Here is a 19,069-nt window from a genome sequence, read left to right as displayed (position 1 = left end):
CAGTGTCAGCAGGGAAGGTTGCTGGGGTTAGGGATTTGGGGCCCTTGAGGAAAACTGGATTTTCCCCGTGGTTTTTGCTGCCAGGTTGTGCTGCAGTTTGGGTGTTTTCCTCCAAGACCCGGTTCCTGGAGGGCTGGGATGGCAAAGGAGTTGCTGCCTTTAACAGGAACAAATGCATGTCAGCTTCTAGCTCTGCAAAAACACATCCTGGGGCAGTATAGAAGGGAAAAGCTCAATGAAAGGAGCACTGAATACTTGATCTGGGTTCATTTAATGATTTTTCCAAGGAAGGATAAGCCCAGCCCTTCCAGCCAGCGCAGAGCTGAGCACCTCGAGGGGAGGCCCAGCCCTAGTAAATGCCGTAGGTGGGCTCCTTGCTGTCTCGGTACCTGTCCAGGTACCTCAGGGGCTGGTGGCGTGGGAACTTCACCTGGGGAGGATGGTAAACAGGCGGCCGCACAAATTCAAACACGGGCTCTCTCATATCTGTAAAGGGGTGACAGAGAGCGATAGTGAGACGGTGCAGATCCAAACCCCAGGGCCCCCCCACACCCACCGGGGCTGGTGGAGCACGCCGTGGTGAAGGGTCTCAGTGTTATTTGAAAATGCTCCTTCAAAATGGCCTTTTAAGAGGTTGTTTCCTCAGACTGCTGTTAGTTTGGGGCAGGACGGCTCCATAAGCGCCCAGGCTGTGCTGTAACAGCTCCCAGACCAGTGCGGGGACCAGCAGGAGCCCACGGGCACAGCTCGTTCACCGGCCCTGTGCCTCCCCCCAGGGCTGCGTCACGGCTCCCCCAGCCCCCCGCACGGGCCATTTCTCACTGAGGAGCTGATGGAAGACCCAGGAAACGCAGCTGTCCCACTGGCACTGTTGAAACGCCAGCCCTGCCGGGGTCATGGCATCCTCGTGCTTTCTGTGCAAGTCAAACGAGCTCAAGGTTCGCAGCTTGAGCCTGTGGCTGGAAACAAGACACAAGCACAAGAGCTGAGGTGATTCTCTTTTCTTGCAGCACTCTGGCAGGCAACTACTTCCCCACAGCACCCCAGAGTCTGTAAAACGAAGGCACACCAAAACTTGGTGCTAGGCTTTCTCTTGGGAAGCTCGGTACACGCTGCATCTCACCCAATTTAGCAAACTTGCAGTGCATTGCATACGGCCTTCTTTGGTTTCTGTGGCTGTTCTTTTATCTGGAATGTCACTTCACCTTGTTTAAATGTTATTATTGCTTGCAATTGTTTTCCTAAGTCTCGTCTCAGTAACGGTTTTGGAGACCCGGGCATAGATAAGAAATTAGGAATTGCATTTTGTTTTCCAGTTTCTATTGGATTGGCTGATGAAGAAAGCTTTGTCTCCTTGGCCAGTAGCTCCCACCACAGGTACAAAATCTTCATCTAATGGTATCAATTCCTGATTCAAAACCAAATCAAATGTTCCAGTCTCAACTAAAATCTCAGTTTCTTTTCCATGTTTTCCTCTTCTTTCTGCACAGTTTCACCAGCTCGGAAGCTGAAGGCACATCATCTTCAATTCCACGCCCTGTGGGGACACGCAGTCTTCTATCTCACCCTCCCCTCTCATCAGGGGAGTTTTCTGTCTTATTCTACATGCTGAACAACATGGTTTCAGCTTCTCCTGAGCTTTATTCTGCTCCCTTTTTAATGTGAACACAGCTGGATCCTGGGGTGGCAAGTTAATACCACATTCTGCCTGCCACTCTGGGTGTTTTCGCAAAGTGGAAAACATATCAGCTTCCATCACTTGACTGCACTTGCCTTTGTAACTTTACCAGAGTCCACATTAATTTAGTCTTCAGTCTCTTCAGTCCAGAGAAGGGAGGACGGTCGGGACGCGGGCAGAGGTGAAGTGTTGCAGGGCGCTTTCCTCGGGATCTCCATAAATAACCACATAACAGCAAAGAAACAGTCTGGACGTGGGGCCTCTCAGCAGGAGGAGCGTGAGACAAAAGAGACTTGGGCTTGTAAACCCCCCCAGTCTGTGCACCCGCTCTTCACGCATCTTTCACGAGCCTGTTGGTCCAGTGGTAATTTTGGGTCTGGGGCCTTCGTTGTTTCTTCTTGGATTCTCTTCCTCTGTCTTCCAGGCAGTTTTTTCTCTGTCCTTATCTCGATATGTCGAAGCAGAGAATACAACTAAAGGAATTTAAGTGAGTACATTTATTCTGCAACAGTCCTCCCTTTCTTTTTATTAAGCATCCTCGCTAATGTGTCCAAGCGAACTCCTGAAGTCCTTGAGGCCTCTAACGCGTAGCCACAGTCTCACATCCGATGTTATTACAAGTCACGACAGAAGCAGATCTGTCAGAATGGACACTGGGGCAGAGCCTGATTAAAGGGTCCTGAAAGTAATGGGAGGCAGAAGAATGGAGGACAGGTCGACGACTTGCACAGGTGGAGATGCTTTCCTCAGGGCCCCTATTAATACATGCGTATACTCAATGGTATCGTCCACAGAACGGGAGGAGGATGGAGGGGTTGTTGACAGTTGTGCAGTGTTGTATCGTAATTTCTTCAGGTTCTCCAAGAAGATTCTCTGCTTCTCTAACTCTTTGTCCCCCTGAGAAGAGAGGAAGGATGTGTCGGATGGATCCCAGAAAGTGCCACAGAAACAGGGTCACAGTCCAGGGTGTTGCTCACCAACAAGAGAAGCATCCCAAAGCCTCCCTCGTGCCATGTCCCCCGTGAAGGGGACCCCTCCCTGTGCTCCTCCAGAGCCCAGAACCTCGCAGCCTGAGCAAGACCCATGGGGGAAGCCTCCAAGAGCGTCCCTGCCTGGGGAAAGACCCAGCGGGGACCCGACGGCACAGAATGGGGACACCACAAAGCCAGAGTCCAGCAGAGCCGGCGTCTCCCACCCAGGGACGGGCTGAGCAGAGGGCAACCCCTCCGAGCCAAGGACAATGTCCATCTCGGGTTGGACGTGGAGCCAGCCTGAGACAAGCTGCGAGCATCCCCCTCTCCTTGTCTCTGGTGTCACTGCTCTGGCTGCCCGCGGCTTCTTCGAGCCCACCCGGCCCAGCCCAGGGCTCAGCCATGATCTCAGGAGACCCCCCGGCTCTCAGGGCCCCATCGGGTTCCGCCAGCCCAGCTCCCCCAGCGGCTCCGCAGCCCCTTCCAGCCCCGCTCTCCCCCCACCTCACCTGCTGGGCCTGGAACTTCAGCAGCTGCATCTGGGCACTGAACATGGAAGACAGGGAGGCCTTTTCCTGCTTCAGCTGCTCCTGATCCTGCTTCAGCTGCTGCAGCTGCTGCTTCAGCTGCTCTGGCTGCTGCTTCATCTGCTCCAGCTGTTGCTTCATCTGCTCCTGTTGCAGATTCATCTGCTCCTGCAACTGCTTCAGCTGCTCCTTCTCCTGCTTCAGCTGCTCCTTCTCCTGCCTCAGCTGCTCCTGTTCCTGCCTCAGCTGCTCCTGTTCCTGCCTCAGCTGCTCCTCCCGCTGCTTCAGCTGCTCCTCCTGCTGCTGCAGGACCTGCAGCTTGTCCCAGAACTCGGACTGCATCCTGCGTGCCTCCCCCAGGGCTCGCTCCCCCTCTGCGTGCTTCTGGGCCAAGAGCTGCAAGGCAGAGCGGGTGGGGAGGTTGGGGACAGGGACCCTCGCTGCCCTGCGCTGGGGCTCCTCTGGGCGTCCCCTTGTTCCCCTCCCGGCACAGGATTCACAAGTTCAGGAGGGGTGTGAGACTCTGGCTTGTGCTGCAAACCATGGTGCAGATGCTCCACATACCTCCTTTGTGCTTCTGATCATCTCCTGCTGCTTCCGGACACGTTGCACGGCCCCGATCACCTTCTCCTTCTCCAGCCGCATTTCCTGCCAGGCCTCGTCCAGCCTCTGCCTGTCTCTCCCCAGCTGCTCCTTCTTTGCTTCCAGCTCCTGGCGCTGTGGGCAAGGACCTGCCGGATAGGGGAGCACAGGCCAGAGCCCGGTACCTGTGGCTGCTCTCCTGGACATCCAGGTGCTCCTGGTGCTGCCGCTGGGCACTCTCCAATAACACTTTCTGCTGCGCCCGCTCCTCCTCCAGCATCCGGACCTGCCGGGCACCCAGGAGAAGGTTCCTGTGCTGCCCCGGGGACAGAACCCCCACAGCAGCACTCGATGGCCGTTGTTGGCATCTCTGCACAGGGAGGTTCCTCCTCTCTCCCATCACCCTGATGCTGTTTGGAGCAGACACGGCCCCTTCTCTTCCCCCTGGGTCACCCATGGCCCCCATCCAGCAGGCGCTGGGGCTCTCCTGGCTCTCCAGCTCTGCCACACGGGCCTGGGCGCTCAGCAGCTCTGCCCGACAGTCCGATGCTGCTGGGGAGGCGGCCAGCTGGCCGCAAGCAAAAAGCACCCAAAGAGGTCAAGCCGAGGAGGCCACGAAAGACAAGATCCCTCCCCAACGCCAGTTCCTGCCTCGCAGGTGAAGCCTCCGTCCCGCTCGCCTGCGGCAGGATTCAGCCTTTTGGCTGCCGAGGGAGCAGAGACGCCAACAGCTCCGTCCCTGGTGCTCCCCTGGCTGCATGAGCCCCCTTCCCTGGGCACCCCCAGCTCGCACCCCCCGCCCACTGCTCCAGGCACTGGGGCTGCAATTCCCTTCAAAGCAGCCCTGCCTGCTCTTCTCTCCCTGGACCATTTACAAAGTCCTTTTTCAATGTCTTTTCCCTGACTGAACCTCACAGCAAGTGAGAAAGCGGCAACGCGCCACTGCCTGCCCTGTGCCCCTGCAGCCACTGCTGGGACATGGCTGGGGGTCACTGACACTGGGGTTTCCAGCTCTGGCAACACCAGGAGCTTCTTGAGCTTTGCAAGTTTCCAATCGGATCGTTCCTGCCCCTCTTCACCCAAAGCCCCTGCTCTACCAACACACCCTGGCCCTTGCCACAACCCACCGGCTGCTACTGGTGTCCAGAGTGGATTTATGGGGGGAAAGGGCCATTTGAGGGGACTATCAGACCCATGAGCATCCCCACTGCAGGAACAAGAGGGGCGAGTGCCTGTAACACAGCCCAGTGCAGCCAGGACCCACCCAGACGTGCCCCCGCTGGGCTTTGCCGTGGACTGGGGATGCTACAGCCACCCAAATCCCGACCCCGAAAACTCGTTGTCCTTTGGCACCGTGCACAACAGGCCGGGTGAGGCCCAAGGGAAGATCTGAGCCTCCCTTCCCGGAAAGGAAAGGCCAGTTCTGTAACCTGGGGCACTCCCTGACCTGTGCCACAACCAACCCCATTATCAAGCTTCTCTAGGAATGACCGCACTGCTTAATCAGAGATGGGACTGGGTGGCTTTCCATTTCATCAGCTGGGACCTCACACACACTCAGCCAGGCTGCCGATTCCTTTCCTACAAGGAGGAGGCATCCAGCAACCTGCTTACCTTTCCTGCTGCTCTGTTCTGCTGTTGTCTCAGAGCTGCGCTCAGTGCCACGTTTCACGGGCATCTTCCCTGGGCCAGAACTGGGTTTCGATGTCCCCAGGAAATCCCAGTCCCAGTCGTCCTTGTCCTGGAAAGCAAGAGGATGAGGACGGGCACAGGGCGAGCGCTGCGGATGCCTCAGCACTGCTTCTCCCTTGGGAGGCTGGTGCTGGGGCCGCGGCTGCAGTGCACGGGGGCTGAGACGGGGGGGATTTTGGTACTTGAAACGCTCTGAGCCCTGAGTCCTGTGCCGAGATCCTGCTGCTGCCTCTGGGAGAAGCGTCAGGAACACCCATGGCCATTGCTTTGGCTGAGGGCTCTTCCTACGACGCTGGAGCCGAAGCGCACCCAGGAAGGCCGGGCTGCAGCAGCGGGTGCTGCCGGGCTCTGCTCCATCCTCGGTACCTGGAAGCCCGTCTCCCACCAGCCACCCACTCCCATCTCCTGGCTTTTTGCCCTCTCCAAGCCCCCCAAAAACCAGGCTCCAGCTCAGCCTTAAACACACCCGGAATCACAGAAGTATTCTGGTTGGAAAAGACCCTCGAGATCATTGAGTCCAACCATAAACCTCACACTACCAAGCCCACCACTACCCCGTGTCAAACCCCTCCAGGGATGGTGACTCCAGCACTGCCCTGGGCAGCCTGTTCCAATACCCCACAGCCCTTTGGGGAAGAAATTGTTCCCCAGATCCAACCTCAGCCTCCCTTGGCGCAACTTGAGGCTGTTTCCTCTGGTCCTGGTGCTTGTTCCTGGGGAGCAGAGACCGACCCCCCCTGGCTCCAAGCTCCTTTCAGGCAGTTCAGAGATCAGAAGGTCTCCCCTCAGCTCCTGTTCTCCAGCTGAACCCCCCAGGTCCCTCAGCCGCTCCATCACACTTGTGCTCCAGCCCCTCACCAGCTCTCTTGCTCTTCTCTGCACACTCTCCAGTAGCTCAAGGCTTCAACCGAAGTCTCCAAATGCACAAATCGCTGAGATGAACAGCACCTCCCGCGATGCTGCAGGACGGAGCAGCCGCCGCGGCACCAACCACTGCTCCAGCTCATCCTTCTTCCCTTCCCTTCCCTTCCCTTCCCTTCCCTTCCCTTCCCTTCCCTTCCCTTCCCTTCCCTTCCCTTCCCTTCCCTTCCCTTCCCTTCCCTTCCCTTCCCTTCCCTTCCCTTCCCTTCCCTTCCCTTCCCTTCCCTTCCCTTCCCTTCCCTTCCCTTCCCTTCCCTTCCCTTCCCTTCCCTTCCCTTCCCTTCCCTTCCCTTCCCTTCCCTTCCCTTCCCTTCCCTTCCCTTCCCTTCCCTTCCCTTCCCTTCCCTTCCCTTCTTCTCTCGCTGTTGCTGGGAAATGGAGTCCCTGGTGGGCCCGGGATCGGGCCGGACGCTCCAGCCCCGGCGGCTCCGCTGCCCCCGGTCCAACCCCTGCTCACGCAGGGTCACAGAGCAGATCACACAGCTGGGTCCAGGGGCTTTGAATGTCTCAGAGAAGGAGACTCCACACCCGCTCTGGGCAGCCTGGGCCAGGCTCTGGCACCTCCCAGCAAACAAGTTTCTGCTCCTGTTCAGATGGAGCCTCCTGTGTTTCAGTCTGTGCCCGTTGCCCCTCACCCTGGCGTTGGGCACCACTGAACAGAGTCTGGTCCATCCTCTGACACCCACCCTGAGATACTGATCCCTCTCAGCTTCTCTTCTCCAGCTCAACAGCCCCAGCTCTCTCAGCCTTTCCTCATCAGAAAGATGCTTCTTTCAGCATCCTTGTAGCCCACCGCTGGACTCTCCCCAGTAATTCCTTGTCCTTCTTAAAGTGGGGTGCCAGAACTGGACACACAACTCAGATGGAGCCTCACGAGTGCACAGCAGAAGGGGAGGATTCACCTCCCTCAACCTGTTGGCCACACTCCTCCTCATCCTCACGCACCCCAGGTACCATCGACCTTCTTGGCCACAGGAGACGTTGCTGGCTCATGGTCAACCTGTTGTCATCCTGAGCTCCTGTGACAGCTCGGCCTTGCCCGGCCTTGCAGCTCGGCACCTGCTGCTGCTCCTCCGGTTACCAACAGGCAGCCCGGCTTCTTGCACAGCCCCCTGGTTCCCCCCTCACCCCGTCCCCCCAGTTAGTGCCAGGAGGTGCTTCTGAAGCCCATGGACACCTCAGCCCCACCCGGGGTGCGGGATGGGCCTTTGCCGGCTCTGCCCTGGTGCCCACTGGTTTGCTACCCGTGATCCCTCTGGGGGGACCCTGGATACCACTGGATCCACCTCTGGGCACCCCCAAAGAGCCTTTTTAGCATTTAGTTTTCTCCTGAAAAAGCAAACACAGCGGGGCTTTCTGCCATCCTGCCCCAGGGACCCCCACTCAGACCACAGCGGCGCTTGGTTGCCCATCGCCATTTATTGCAGCTGCTGCCTGCTCAGCGCCCGGGGCGGTGGGACCGGGGCCGGGACCCCCGTCCTGCCCGGCTGTCAGGGCGCTGATTTAATGCGGTGTGGCAGCAGCTTCGGTGGCAGGGTGAGGCGTCCGGGAGATGAGGCTGGTTGGCACTTCAGCACGGCTAACAGCAGCGGGGAGGCGGTGCCTGGGGGCGAGGGGCAGGGTCAGCCACAGACACCCACCAACAGGGTCCTGCCCCCACCCTGAAGCACACAGGCTGTTGTCCCACACTGCCCAGCACCACCCCACATGTCGCCCCAGCTCCCTCCATCTCCATCATGAGGACTGGCTGCCCCAGCAGCCAGTGCTGCCCCCACAGCCCAGCCCAGCCCCCAGACCCCCGTCCAACCCTGCCCAGCTGTGGGCACAGACCCGTCCCCCCAGACGGCGGGGTGTCCTCTGCCCCCCGGTGCCCTGACAGGGCCATACTTGGCTGGCTGCTCGAGGTTGTGGTGTCTGGCGTCCCCCTTTGCCTTGAGGGCAGCCCAGAGCTCTCCGTTACAGACGGCTGCTTGTTCGGTTGGTTCCCATCAGTGCCATCCTGGCCCGACAGATGCATCGCGTCCTTCTGGGAAGGGGAGAGCGTGTGACCCAAACACGGGGCCCCATTCCACGTCCCCCAGCAACCCTCCCCCAGCCAGCTCACCCCGGGGAAACTGAGGCACAGATCACCCCCGCAGGCTCAGCATCCCCCTCCCCCCCTCTGCCATCCCTACCTTGTTGGGGCGGCGGGCACTGGGTTGGGATGGCCGTGGGGTGCTGGGCGGTTGGGGCTGGAAGCGCGGGGGCCTGACAGTGTGTGGGCCCCCACAGCTCCGCGTAACAGTGGGGTATCTGCACTCGCCCGTCCGCTCCCTGTGGGACAGGACATGGGGGTGCTCAGTGCCCGGCAGGTGGCACCCCATGTGTCACTCGACGCCAGGGAGGGGTTGGGGGGTGCTCCCTGTTCAGGGGGCGGTTACTCACGGTCCAGGCGCCAGCATGTTGAGGGGCCGGTCACAGGACAGGCAATGGAAACCAGGCAGCAGCTGCCTGGAGGGGGGAGAAAAGGGCTGGGGAGCTCCTGGGGGGCACAGCCCCACCTGCACACCAGCCACAAAAAGCCTCTGCACCCACCCCCCAAGACTGGTTCAGGAGGGCTCCTCCCACACGTGCCCCCTCATTGTGCCGCCTCTATCGCTGCGAAGCTGCAGCTGGCAGGAGCACAAGGCACAGCCACTTGCTCAGCATCCCCAGGGGCGCTGCCCACATGGCTCCCACGCCAGGTACCACACCGGCACGAGCCGGGACAGCCAGCAGGAACAGGGCCAGCACTGCCAAAGCCACCACTGTCCCCATCGCACTCACTTCCTAATCCCAGCGGCACTGTCACGCTCTGGCTTCAGCGCCTTCTCCTGGAGCTGCCCGCTGAGGCTCTTCCACCGCACCTCCTGCTGCTGCTGGAACGCCCCCAGCTCCCGGCGGTCCAGCTGTGGACGGGTGACACCCTCAGCCATCTACCCCAGGATGGGACATGGCGGTCCCCGGGGGCACAGCCGGGAGGGGGGACCCTCGCAAGGATCCTGCCTTAGGCTGCCAGGCCCCCAGGGTGCCAGTGCTGCATGGAGGGGACGAGCCCTCACCTTGCAGTCCATCTGCCTCTGGAGCTCTTGCTGGAACCGGTGCAAGAACTTCTCCTGGCCCGTCACCTCCTCCATCACCTTGTTCAGCTGCTCCACGCACGCCTCAAACTGGCTGCGACTGACTTTGTCTTTGTCTGCTTTCTAGCAATGGGGAAAGACAGGAGAGTGGTTGCAGACAGGATGGAGTGACAACAGGAGTGGGAGACTTGGCCCTGTTCACCCCATCACCCCTGTGGGGTTGGTCCCGCCAGCCGAAGGGACTTGCAGTGACAGAGGGACCTGGCTTGGGACCTGCAGCCGGGCTGGAAATCCTCCCCCTACCTGGCTGGTTCTGCCAGCCAGCACCCAAGGGACAAGGGGTGTTTGTCACTCTGCCCAAAACACCCTTGGCCCAAAACACCAGGGCCCCTCGAGCCCGTACCTCATCGATTCCCAGCACCAGCAGCTCCTCCTTGTCTGCTTTCTGCTTCTTGATTCTCTCCAGGGCCTGGGACAGAGCCTTCCAAGGCAGACAGCAGCCCGTGAGCTGCCCCCCGGCCAGCCGAGCACCCCCTGCCTCCCCACCCCATCAGAAGCCTCCAGGAAAGGCACTGGGAAGCTGTGCAGGGCTGCGAGCAGGGTGGCAGGGGGACAGACCCCTTGGGGTCCCAGCCTGGGCTCTGCTTGGGGCTTTCAGCCACCCACCTTGATGTCATTCTGCTCCTGCTGGCGATCCTGCTGGAGGTTTGCAAGGGCCGAGCTGAACTTCTCATAGTCCTTTTGGAGCTGCATGATGCTGGCCTGGAGGCACTTGATCTGCTCGTCCTGCTGCAGGGACTAAGAGGACAAGGCGGTGCTGAGCAAGGGGGTGGCTGCCCCGCAGGGACAGACCCAGGGTATTTTGGCTGGTGGCCACGGGCTCTCAGTGCAAGCAGGACATTTGCTCCAAGGCTTTAATTCCCTTCCGTTCTTCTGACTCCGACAAGCCAACTAGGGGGGCAGCGAGGGGCTCCCCTACGTTACAGCTAAGCAGAAATGCCTGGGGGGTCCTGGCAGCTCAAGCCCCCTACACCGCATCTCCTTACCTGTCTCCTCCACTTTGGATAATTGTCCACCTTGCCGCCCGCCTTCTGGGCCAGGGACTCCATCTGCTCCTCGAGCTTCTTGCAGCGCTGGAGGAGCTTCCCCAGCAGCACCCTGGTGTCCGGGCTGCAGAAGTGGCACCCTGCGTGCTCGTGTCCCCCGCTCTGAACCGTCGCCCTCGGCTCGTCCGGCTGCTGGAGGGGAGGAGGAATCAGCTCTGAGCCGGGCTGGATGCCGCCCACAAGCCCAGGTGCCGTGGAGGCTCCATGGCCCCATCCAGCCAGGGGACGTGGCCGGGACCCCGCCAGGACCCTCCCTAGCCAGCGGGGGCTGGGAGCGCTGTCCCCGGGCCTCACCTCTGCCTGCAGCTGCTGCGCTGTCTCCATCACCAAGTTATTCACGTACTCAGCCGCAAACTGCTCCAGCTCGGCCTGGGTCGGCTCCTGCTGCTTCCCCAGCTCCTTGCGCTCTGCCTTGACCTTCTGTCCCTTGGGCCTGGCCAGCGAGACGGGGGCAGGGGCAGGCTTAGCCTTCGTGGGGGTGTCCCTCGGCCCCCAAACTGGGATGCTCCCAGACCCCAGGCTCCCTTGCAGCCCTGCGGGGTAGGAAACCCTCTCCCATCCTTTTACCGCGGCTGTCGGGTCATCTGGCCGCTGCCGTCTGCTTTTCTGCCGCCTCCAGCCCCCCTCATCTTTCTGGGAGCATCCTCCACCTTGCTGATCTGGGAACGGCAGTGGGGGCGGTGAGTGCACAGCCCCCTGTGTCATTCTGGCACGGGGACCCTTCGGCTGCCCCCTCCCTGCCCAAACTGGCATCCCCGCAGCCCCTCGGGGACTGCTGCCGGCTCACCTTCTCCTCCTCCCCCTGGAGTGTCCTGGCCATGTCTTGTAGGAAGGACATCTGGCACTTGAGGTCGGCCAGGATGCTGGTGATGCTCTGCCGACCTAGAGGGACATGGTGCAAGGGGATGTGCTGTTGGTGAGGGGGTCTCTGAGCATGACGAGCCCCTGACCCAGGGTGTCCCCACACCAAAAAACCCCCGCCAGCACCCCCGTGCTCTCACCTCCCTTTGGGAAAAGCTGGCGCACGTTCTCAAGATCCGCACGTTCTGCTTTTGTAGATTTAAGCTGTTCCACCTCCTCCTTCAGACCAGCGTAGACGTTGCCGAGCTGCCCAACCTGGGAGAGAACCTCCCGCATCTCCGACTCGTAGCTGGAGGTGCTGGTGGAGCCCCAGGGCTTGGCCGGCTCTTGGGCATCCCCTGGGATGGTGGCTTGGGATCTGGAGGACGCAGGCTGCACCCCAGGGGTGGTGGTGTGGGTCCCAGGGCATCCTGGCTGCATCCCTGAGGTGCTGGCCTGGGTGTCAGGGGCCCCTGGCTGTGTCCCCAGGCGGGTGGTGGCCTGGGTGCCCCGTGATCCTGGCTGCATCCCCGGGGTGGTGGCGCCGGCACCAATAGACCTCGTGTGATCAGAGGGAGCGCCTGACAACTTCACAGGGGTCGCTGGTTGCCCCTGTGTCCCTGCTTGCATCCCCAGGGAGCCAGACCCTGCAGTCCCCCTGCCGGTCTCCATCCCAGGCTGTGTTCCACGTCCCTTCGGCCCCAGTGCTGAGCTCCTCCTGGACTGGCTGTCCATGGCCACCTGGGTGGGCTCGGAGGGGGCAGACTGGCCCCCACCGCCCTCCTGGGAAGAAGATGCAAAGGGCAGCAGGTTTACTGGCAGCTGGGCAGCCGTGAGGACAGACCCCAGAACCCCCCGCCATGTCCCCAGTCCCTGTCCCCAAATCATCATCTCACGGGGCCAAACTCGTGTTGAACATGAGAGCCCCAAATGCAAAGGGATCATGGAGTCAGCCCGGCCATGGAGCTGGGGGGATGGGACCCCCAGGGATGGGACCCCCAGCATCACTGCCCAGCACCCCACCCCACAGGCTGTGCCCCAAGGCAGGAGGGCTGGTGTCCCCGAGGGAGCGGGGGACGCAGCCGCCTCCTGTCCCTGCACAGCCCGGCAGCGTCCTGGGGCTTCCCCTGGAGCTGGGTGAGGAGAGGGACACCCGTTCAGATGTGGGAGCGGGATTTAAAGAGTATCCCCAAATGAACTGGGGCAGGAGACAGAGGGACGCTGGGCAGGGCTGTGCCTGGGGGCCGCGGCTGAATTGCACGGGCAGAGCTTTATCTCCCCTCGTTCCCCTCCCATGGATCTGTTTTGAGGGCTCTCTAGTTCAAAAGTGCCTTAGCAACTCTTGGGACACCCTTCCCACTCTTCCCTCCTGCTGCCCTTCACGCTGGTGACACCGATGGCCGTGGGGCACGGGCACAGTGTGACAGGGCAGCAGGAGCCGGGAGGGACGAGGGCCCAGCTCCCTCCCGGGGCACCAGGCGATGCTCACCAGGCCAAGTGTCTCCTGGATCTCCTGGATGTCCTCGGCCAGGCCGGAATGCGCCTCCTGCAGGGCATGCATGTCCTCTGCCAGGCCGACATGCGCCTCCTTCATCTCCTGGATGTCCTGTGCCATTCCAGAATGCGCCTCCTGCATCGCCTCCTTCATCTCCCGCATGTCCTCTGCCATGCCAGAGTGCGCCTTCTGCATGGCCCGCATGTCCTCTGCCAGGCCGCACTGCACCTCCTGCTGACCCTGCTGCCCGATGATCATGGCTTTCAGCAGCTTGTGGAGCGCCACGAAATCCACAACCCCAACTTGGGGTGTCCCGATGGCAGCGTCCAGCATTTCCAACAGACTGCGTGTGGCCATCGCTGCTGTTCTGCGTGAAAACACTGAACCCGAAGTAGGGAGACAGGAGCTTTTCTGTCCGGAGGTGATCTTGGAGGGATGGACAGCCAGCAGCCTTTCTCCTGCTCCTTCTTGCCACAGAAAGCGATCAGTCACCAAAACAGATCCAAGTTCCAAAAGCAATCCGAGTGATGAAAGCGATCCAGTCACCAAAGCGATCCAAGTGCCGAAAGTGATCAAACCACGAAAAGCGGTTCAACCACCAAAAGTGATCCCAACACCAAAAGTGATGCAACCACCAAATGTGATCCCAACACCAAAAGTGATGCAACCACCAAATGTGATCCCAACACCAAAAGTGATGCAACCACCAAATGTGATCCCACCACCAAAAGTGATCCAACTGCCAAAATGAGTCCACCACCACAGTGATCCCACCACGGCAAGTGATCCCACCACGGCCAGTGACCAAATGGGCGAGGGGCACAGGTGACAGGGGACAATATAGTGTCTCTGTTGCCCGGCAACAGCCGCCCCAGGAGCCAGCGGGCGCCGCCCTGGTCCTTTGTGATGAAGTTATCCACGGGATGGGAGATGCTGAGGCTCCCTCCTGCCTTTCCCACTTTAACACCTACATTGTAGCTGGTGACACCTCGTATTTCGTTGCAGGTCACTGCAGCCCGTGCCCAGATTCAAAATACAACCAGCCAAGTCATGGGGAATGAAATCTCACTTTACTGAATTAAATACCCTCAGTTTTAATGGCAGAGAGAATGCCTTTATCCGTGTTGTGTACTAAATCAAACTCTTCTGATGTTTAACCCTTTCCTTTCCCCATGGCACAGTTGGCCTCGGAGGCGATTCCCCTTGGTGGCAGATGTGCAGTGACTGGCTCCCGTGTGCACCAGCACTGGGAACCTGGGCTGAAAACAAGGTCAAGGTGCCTGGTTTAGGATGCCTTTCCCTGCGGTTCATCAAGCAGAAGGATGTCTTTTGAGAGCTACATTGTAGCTGGTGACACCTCATTTTTCGTCGCAGGTCACTGCAGGCCATGCCAAGATTCAAAATACAATCAGACAAGTCATGGGGTTGATTCACTGCAGGGGGCCTGGATGGGCAGCAGCAGCTTCGGTGCCAGGGTGAGGCGTCTGGGAGACTCCAGAGCTGCCCCCCGGCCAGCCGAGCACCCCCTGCCTCCCCACCCCATCAGAAACATCCAGAAAGGCATTGGGAAGCTGTGCAGGGCTGTCAGCAGGGTGGAAGGTGGACATGGCCTGGTGGCCACGGCCACCGCGTCCTGGTCCTCGGGCTCACAGCAGCCCTTGCCCCACCCGCAGCAGCCCCACCCGACCTTTTCTTTCCCTTTCCCTTTCCCTTTCCCTTTCCCTTTCCCTTTCCCTTTCCCTTTCCCTTTCCCTTTCCCTTTCCCTTTCCCTTTCCCTTTCCCTTTCCCTTGCCCTTGCCCTTTCCCTTTCCCTTTTGTTTCCCAGCAGGGAAAAGCAGTGTCCTTTCCTTCTGGGTGTCTCCGTACCGCCTGTCAGGCACCTGGCAGGATGCAGAGCCACCTTCAAGACGCTGATTTAGGCAAGATGGCCCAGAACACCCAGCAGCAGCTCTTCCTTCAGTTTTCTCCTCGGTGCTTTTCTGCCATGCCCAGGAGGGGGTGCTCTCAGACAACTTAAAACGGGCTTTGGACACCCTCATAAAAACAACCACCACGAACTCCAGGGTGCACTGAAAAAAGCCCCGAGACGGCCTCTGCGGAGCTGCCACGGTCTGGAGCTGCTGGTGCCCCCCAGCTGCGATGTTGCCTCTTCCCCATGAGGGTGGATGGGAACTGCTCATCCTCCAGATGATCAGGAATTTCAGTCCGGTCATTGGACATGGCGAATGCTTATCAAACACCAAAGAACTGGGTACGGCCCAAACCCCTCTCCAATCTCTGTTTTCCCACCAGACGCTGTGGGGTTTGCAAAGGGACCTGCCCAGTACCTGGCATCACAGCCCCGACACACTCCTGTCTGCCTGCTGCTGGCAACAAACCCTCCCCGGAGTGACCCCAACCTGGCCTGAGCCCGGGAAGCCTCATCCTGACACCGAATGTTGGGGATTTGTCCCATCCAGCCCCTGCAGAACCACACAGCCCCATGGACAACAGGACCAGGGCAGTGACTGACCCATGGACTGGGTACTGGGGTAGCCAAACCTCAAATACTTGGGGCAGTTTTGGGCCCCTCATGCCAAGAAATTCCTTGAGGTGCTGGAGCGAGTGGAGAGAAGGGAACGGAGCTGGTGAGGGGCTGGAGCACAAGTGTGATGGGAGCGGCTGAGGGACCTGGGGGTTCAGCTGGAGAACAGGAGCTGAGGGGAGACCTTCTGATCTCTGAACTGCCTGAAAGGAGCTTGGAGCCAGGGGGGGTCGGGCTCTGCTCCCCAGGAACAAGCGCCAGGAGCAGAGGAAACGGCCTCAAGTTGCACCAGAGGAGGTTGAGGGTGGATCTGGGGAACTGCTTAACAGCAAAGGTTGTCAGGCATTGGGACACCAACCCCTCTGGCTGCCATTTTCCCCAGCAGCTCCCTTGAGCCTTATTCTGGGGAACACAGCACAGAAACCCAGCAGTGTCAGCAGGAAAGGTTGCTGGGGTTAGGGATTTGGGGCGCTTGAGGAAAACTGGATTTTCCCCGTGTTTTTTGCTGCCAGGTTGTGCTGCAGTTTGGGTGTTTTCCTCCAAGACCCGGTTCCTGGAGGGCTGGGATGGCAAAGGAGTTGCTGCCTTTAACAGGAACAAATGCATGTCAGCTTCTAGCTCTGCAAAAACACATCCTGGGGCAGTATAGAAGGGAAAGGCTCAATGAAAGGAGCACTGAATACTTGATCTGGGTTCATTTAATGATTTTTCCAAGGAAGGATAAGCCCAGCCCTTCCAGCCAGCGCAGAGCTGAGCACCTCGAGGGGAGGCCCAGCCCTAGTAAATGCCGTAGGTGGGCTCCTTGCTGTCTCGGTACCTGTCCAGGTACCTCAGGGGCTGGTGGCGTGGGAACTTCACCTGGGGAGGATGGTAAACAGGCGGCCGCACAAATTCAAACACGGGCTCTCTCATATCTGTAAAGGGGTGACAGAGAGCGATAGTGAGACGGTGCAGATCCAAACCCCAGGGCCCCCCCACACCCACCAGGGCTGGTGGAGCACGCCGTGGTGAAGGGTCTCAGTGTTATTTGAAAATGCTCCTTCAAAATGGCCTTTTAAGAGGTTGTTTCCTCAGACTGCTGTTAGTTTGGGGCAGGACGGCTCCATAAGCGCCCAGGCTGTGCTGCAACAGCTCCCAGACCAGTGCGGGGACCAGCAGGAGCCCACGGGCACAGCTCGTTCACCGGCCCTGTGCCTCCCCCCAGGGCTGCGTCACGGTTCCCCCAGCCCCCCGCACGGGCCATTTCTCACTGAGGAGCTGATGGAAGACCCAGGAAACGCAGCTGTCCCACTGGCGCTGTTGAAACGCCAGCCCTGCCGGGGTCATGGCATCCTCGTGCTTTCTGTGCAAGTCAAACGAGCTCAAGGTTCGCAGCTTGAGCCTGTGGCTGGAAACAAGACGCAAGCACAAGAGCTGAGGTGATTCTCTTTTCTTGCAGCACTTTAGCAGCAACAGCCCCATCGTTCCATGGCCTGTGCCCCCGGGAGCTTCAGCCCCTTCTGGGCCTCCTCGCCCCACAACCCCCAGCCCGCCTGGCTGCCCCCTCCTCACCCACCTGGGTTTTGATGTCCCCAGGAAATCCCAGTCCCAGTCGTCCTTGTCCTGGAAAGCAAGAGGATGAGGACGGGCACAGGGCGAGCGCTGCGGATGCCTCAGCACTGCTTCTCCCTTGGGAGGCTGGTGCTGGGGCCGCGGCTGCAGCGCATGGGGGCTGAGACGGGGGGGATTTTGGTACTTGAAACGCTCTGAGCCCTGAGTCCTGTGCTGAGATCCTGCTGCTGCCTCTGGGAGAAGCGTCAGGAACACCCATGGCCATTGCTTTGGCTGAGGGCTCTTCCTACGACGCTGGAGCCGAAGCGCACCCAGGAAGGCCGGGCTGCAGCAGCGGGTGCTGCCGGGCTCTGCTCCATCCTCGGTACCTGGAAGCCCGTTACCCACTCCCCTCTCCTGGCTTTTTGCCCCTCTCCAAGCCCCCCAAAAACCAGGCTCCAGCTCAGCCTTAAACACACCCGGAATCACAGAACTATTCTGGTTGGAAAAGACCCTCGAGATCATGAGGTCCAACCATAAACCTCACACTACCAAGCCCACCACTACCCCGTGTCAAACCCCTCCAGGGATGGTGACTCCAGCACTGCCCTGGGCAGCCTGTTCCAATGCCCCACAGCCCTTTGGGGAAGAAATTGTTCCCCAGATCCAACCTCAGCCTCCCTTGGCGCAACTTGAGGCTGTTTCCTCTGGTCCTGGTGCTTGTTCCTGGGGGAGCAGAGCCCGACGCCCCTTGGCTCCAAGCTCCTTTCAGGCAGTTCAGAGATCAGAAGGTCTCCCCTCAGCTCCTGTTCTCCAGCTGAACCCCCCAGGTCCCTCAGCCGCTCCATCACACTTGTGCTCCAGCCCCTCACCAGCTCTCTTGCTCTTCTCTGCACACTCTCCAGTAGGCTCAAGGCTTCAACCGAAGTCTCCAAATGCACAAATCGCTGAGATGAACAGCACCTCCCGCAATGCTGCAGGACGGAGCAGCCGCCGTGGCACCAACCACTGCTCCAGCTCATCCCCCTTCCCTTCCCCTTCCCTTCCCTTCCCCTTCCCTTCTTCCCTTCCCTTCCCTTCCCTTCCCTTCCCTTCCCTTCCCCTTCCCTTCCCTTCCCTTCCTTCCCCTTCCCCTTCCCTTCCTTCCCTTCCCTCCCTTCCCTTCCCTTCCTTCCCTTCCCTTCCCATTCCCTTCCCTTCCCCTTCCCTTCCCTTCCCTTCCCTTCCCTTCCCTTCCCTTCCCTTCCCTTCCCTTCCCTTCCTTCCCTTCCCTTCCCTTCCCTTCCCTTCCCTTCTTCTCTCTCGCTGTTGCTGGGAAATGGAGTCCCTGGTGGGCCCGGGATCGGGCCGGACGCTCCAGCCCCGGCGGCTCCGCTGCCCCCGTCCAACCCCTGCTCACAGCAGGGTCACAGAGCAGATCACACAGCTGGGTCCAGGGGCTTTGAATGTCTCAGAGAAGGAGACTCCACACCCGCTCTGGGCAGCCTGGGCCAGGCTCTGGCACCTCCCAGCAAACAAGTTTCTGCTCCTGTTCAGATGGAGCCTCCTGTGTCTCAGTCTGTGCCCGTTGCCCCTCACCCTGGCATTGGGCACCACTGAACAGAGTCTGGTCCATCCTCTGACACCCACCCTGAGATACTGATCCCTCTCAGCTTCTCTTCTCCAGCTCAACAGCCCCAGCTCTCTCAGCCTTTCCTCATCAGAAAGATGCTTCTTTCAGCATCCTTGTAGCCCACCGCTGGACTCTCCCCAGTAATTCCTTGTCCTTCTTAAAGTGGGGTGCCAGAACTGGACACACAACTCAGATGGAGCCTCACGAGTGCACAGCAGAAGGGGAGGATTCACCTCCCTCAACCTGCTGGCCACACTCCTCCTCATCCTCACGCACCCCAGGTACCATCGACCTTCTTGGCCACAGGAGACGTTGCTGGCTCATGGTCAACCTGTTGTCATCCTGAGCTCCTGTGACAGCTCGGCCTTGCCCGGCCTTGCAGCTCGGCACCTGCTGCTGCTCCTCCGGTTACCAACAGGCAGCCCGGCTTCTTGCACAGCCCCCTGGTTCCCCCCTCACCCCGTCCCCCCAGTTAGTGCCAGGGGGTGCTTC

General features: G+C 59.9%; 2 protein-coding genes and 3 long non-coding RNA genes across 5 annotated transcripts; all 5 read right to left on the bottom strand.

Moving 5' to 3' along the window:
* Positions 1-252: 252 nt before the first annotated feature.
* LOC135575755 (uncharacterized) lies at positions 253-1,730 on the bottom strand. The gene is made up of 2 exons (XR_010467002.1): positions 823-1,730; positions 253-486 (listed from the first exon to the last, which is right to left on the bottom strand). It is a non-coding gene; the product is annotated as an uncharacterized LOC135575755 (long non-coding RNA).
* Positions 1,731-1,779: 49 nt separating this feature from the next.
* On the bottom strand, positions 1,780-7,328 carry LOC135575806 (fas-binding factor 1 homolog). The gene is made up of 5 exons (XM_065035181.1): positions 7,284-7,328; positions 5,373-5,499; positions 3,741-3,907; positions 3,159-3,572; positions 1,780-2,575 (listed from the first exon to the last, which is right to left on the bottom strand). Exons 1-5 carry the CDS (start codon positions 7,326-7,328, stop codon positions 2,348-2,350), a joined length of 981 nt encoding a protein of 326 aa, XP_064891253.1. The 3' UTR covers positions 1,780-2,347.
* A 443-nt stretch (positions 7,329-7,771) lies between these two features.
* Positions 7,772-8,393, bottom strand: LOC135575692 (uncharacterized). Its single transcript, XR_010466916.1, has 2 exons — positions 8,259-8,393; positions 7,772-7,974 (listed from the first exon to the last, which is right to left on the bottom strand). It is a non-coding gene; the product is annotated as an uncharacterized LOC135575692 (long non-coding RNA).
* Positions 8,394-9,396: 1,003 nt separating this feature from the next.
* Positions 9,397-11,145, bottom strand: LOC135575805 (uncharacterized). Its single transcript, XM_065035180.1, has 5 exons — positions 10,516-11,145; positions 10,136-10,267; positions 9,873-9,950; positions 9,442-9,592; positions 9,397-9,401 (listed from the first exon to the last, which is right to left on the bottom strand). The coding sequence occupies exons 1-5, from the start codon at positions 10,897-10,899 to the stop codon at positions 9,397-9,399; spliced, it is 750 nt and encodes a 249-aa protein (XP_064891252.1). The 5' UTR covers positions 10,900-11,145.
* Positions 11,146-16,115: 4,970 nt separating this feature from the next.
* On the bottom strand, positions 16,116-16,901 carry LOC135575740 (uncharacterized). The gene is made up of 2 exons (XR_010466999.1): positions 16,686-16,901; positions 16,116-16,349 (listed from the first exon to the last, which is right to left on the bottom strand). It is a non-coding gene; the product is annotated as an uncharacterized LOC135575740 (long non-coding RNA).
* Between the last annotated feature and the right edge of the window lie 2,168 nt (positions 16,902-19,069).

The sequence above is a fragment of the Columba livia genome, chromosome 18 (genome assembly GCF_036013475.1).
Source record: "Columba livia isolate bColLiv1 breed racing homer chromosome 18, bColLiv1.pat.W.v2, whole genome shotgun sequence".
NCBI lineage: Eukaryota > Metazoa > Chordata > Aves > Columbiformes > Columbidae > Columba > Columba livia.
The sequence above is the reverse complement of the archived record's forward strand: the minus strand, read 5'-3'. Positions and strand labels throughout refer to the sequence as shown.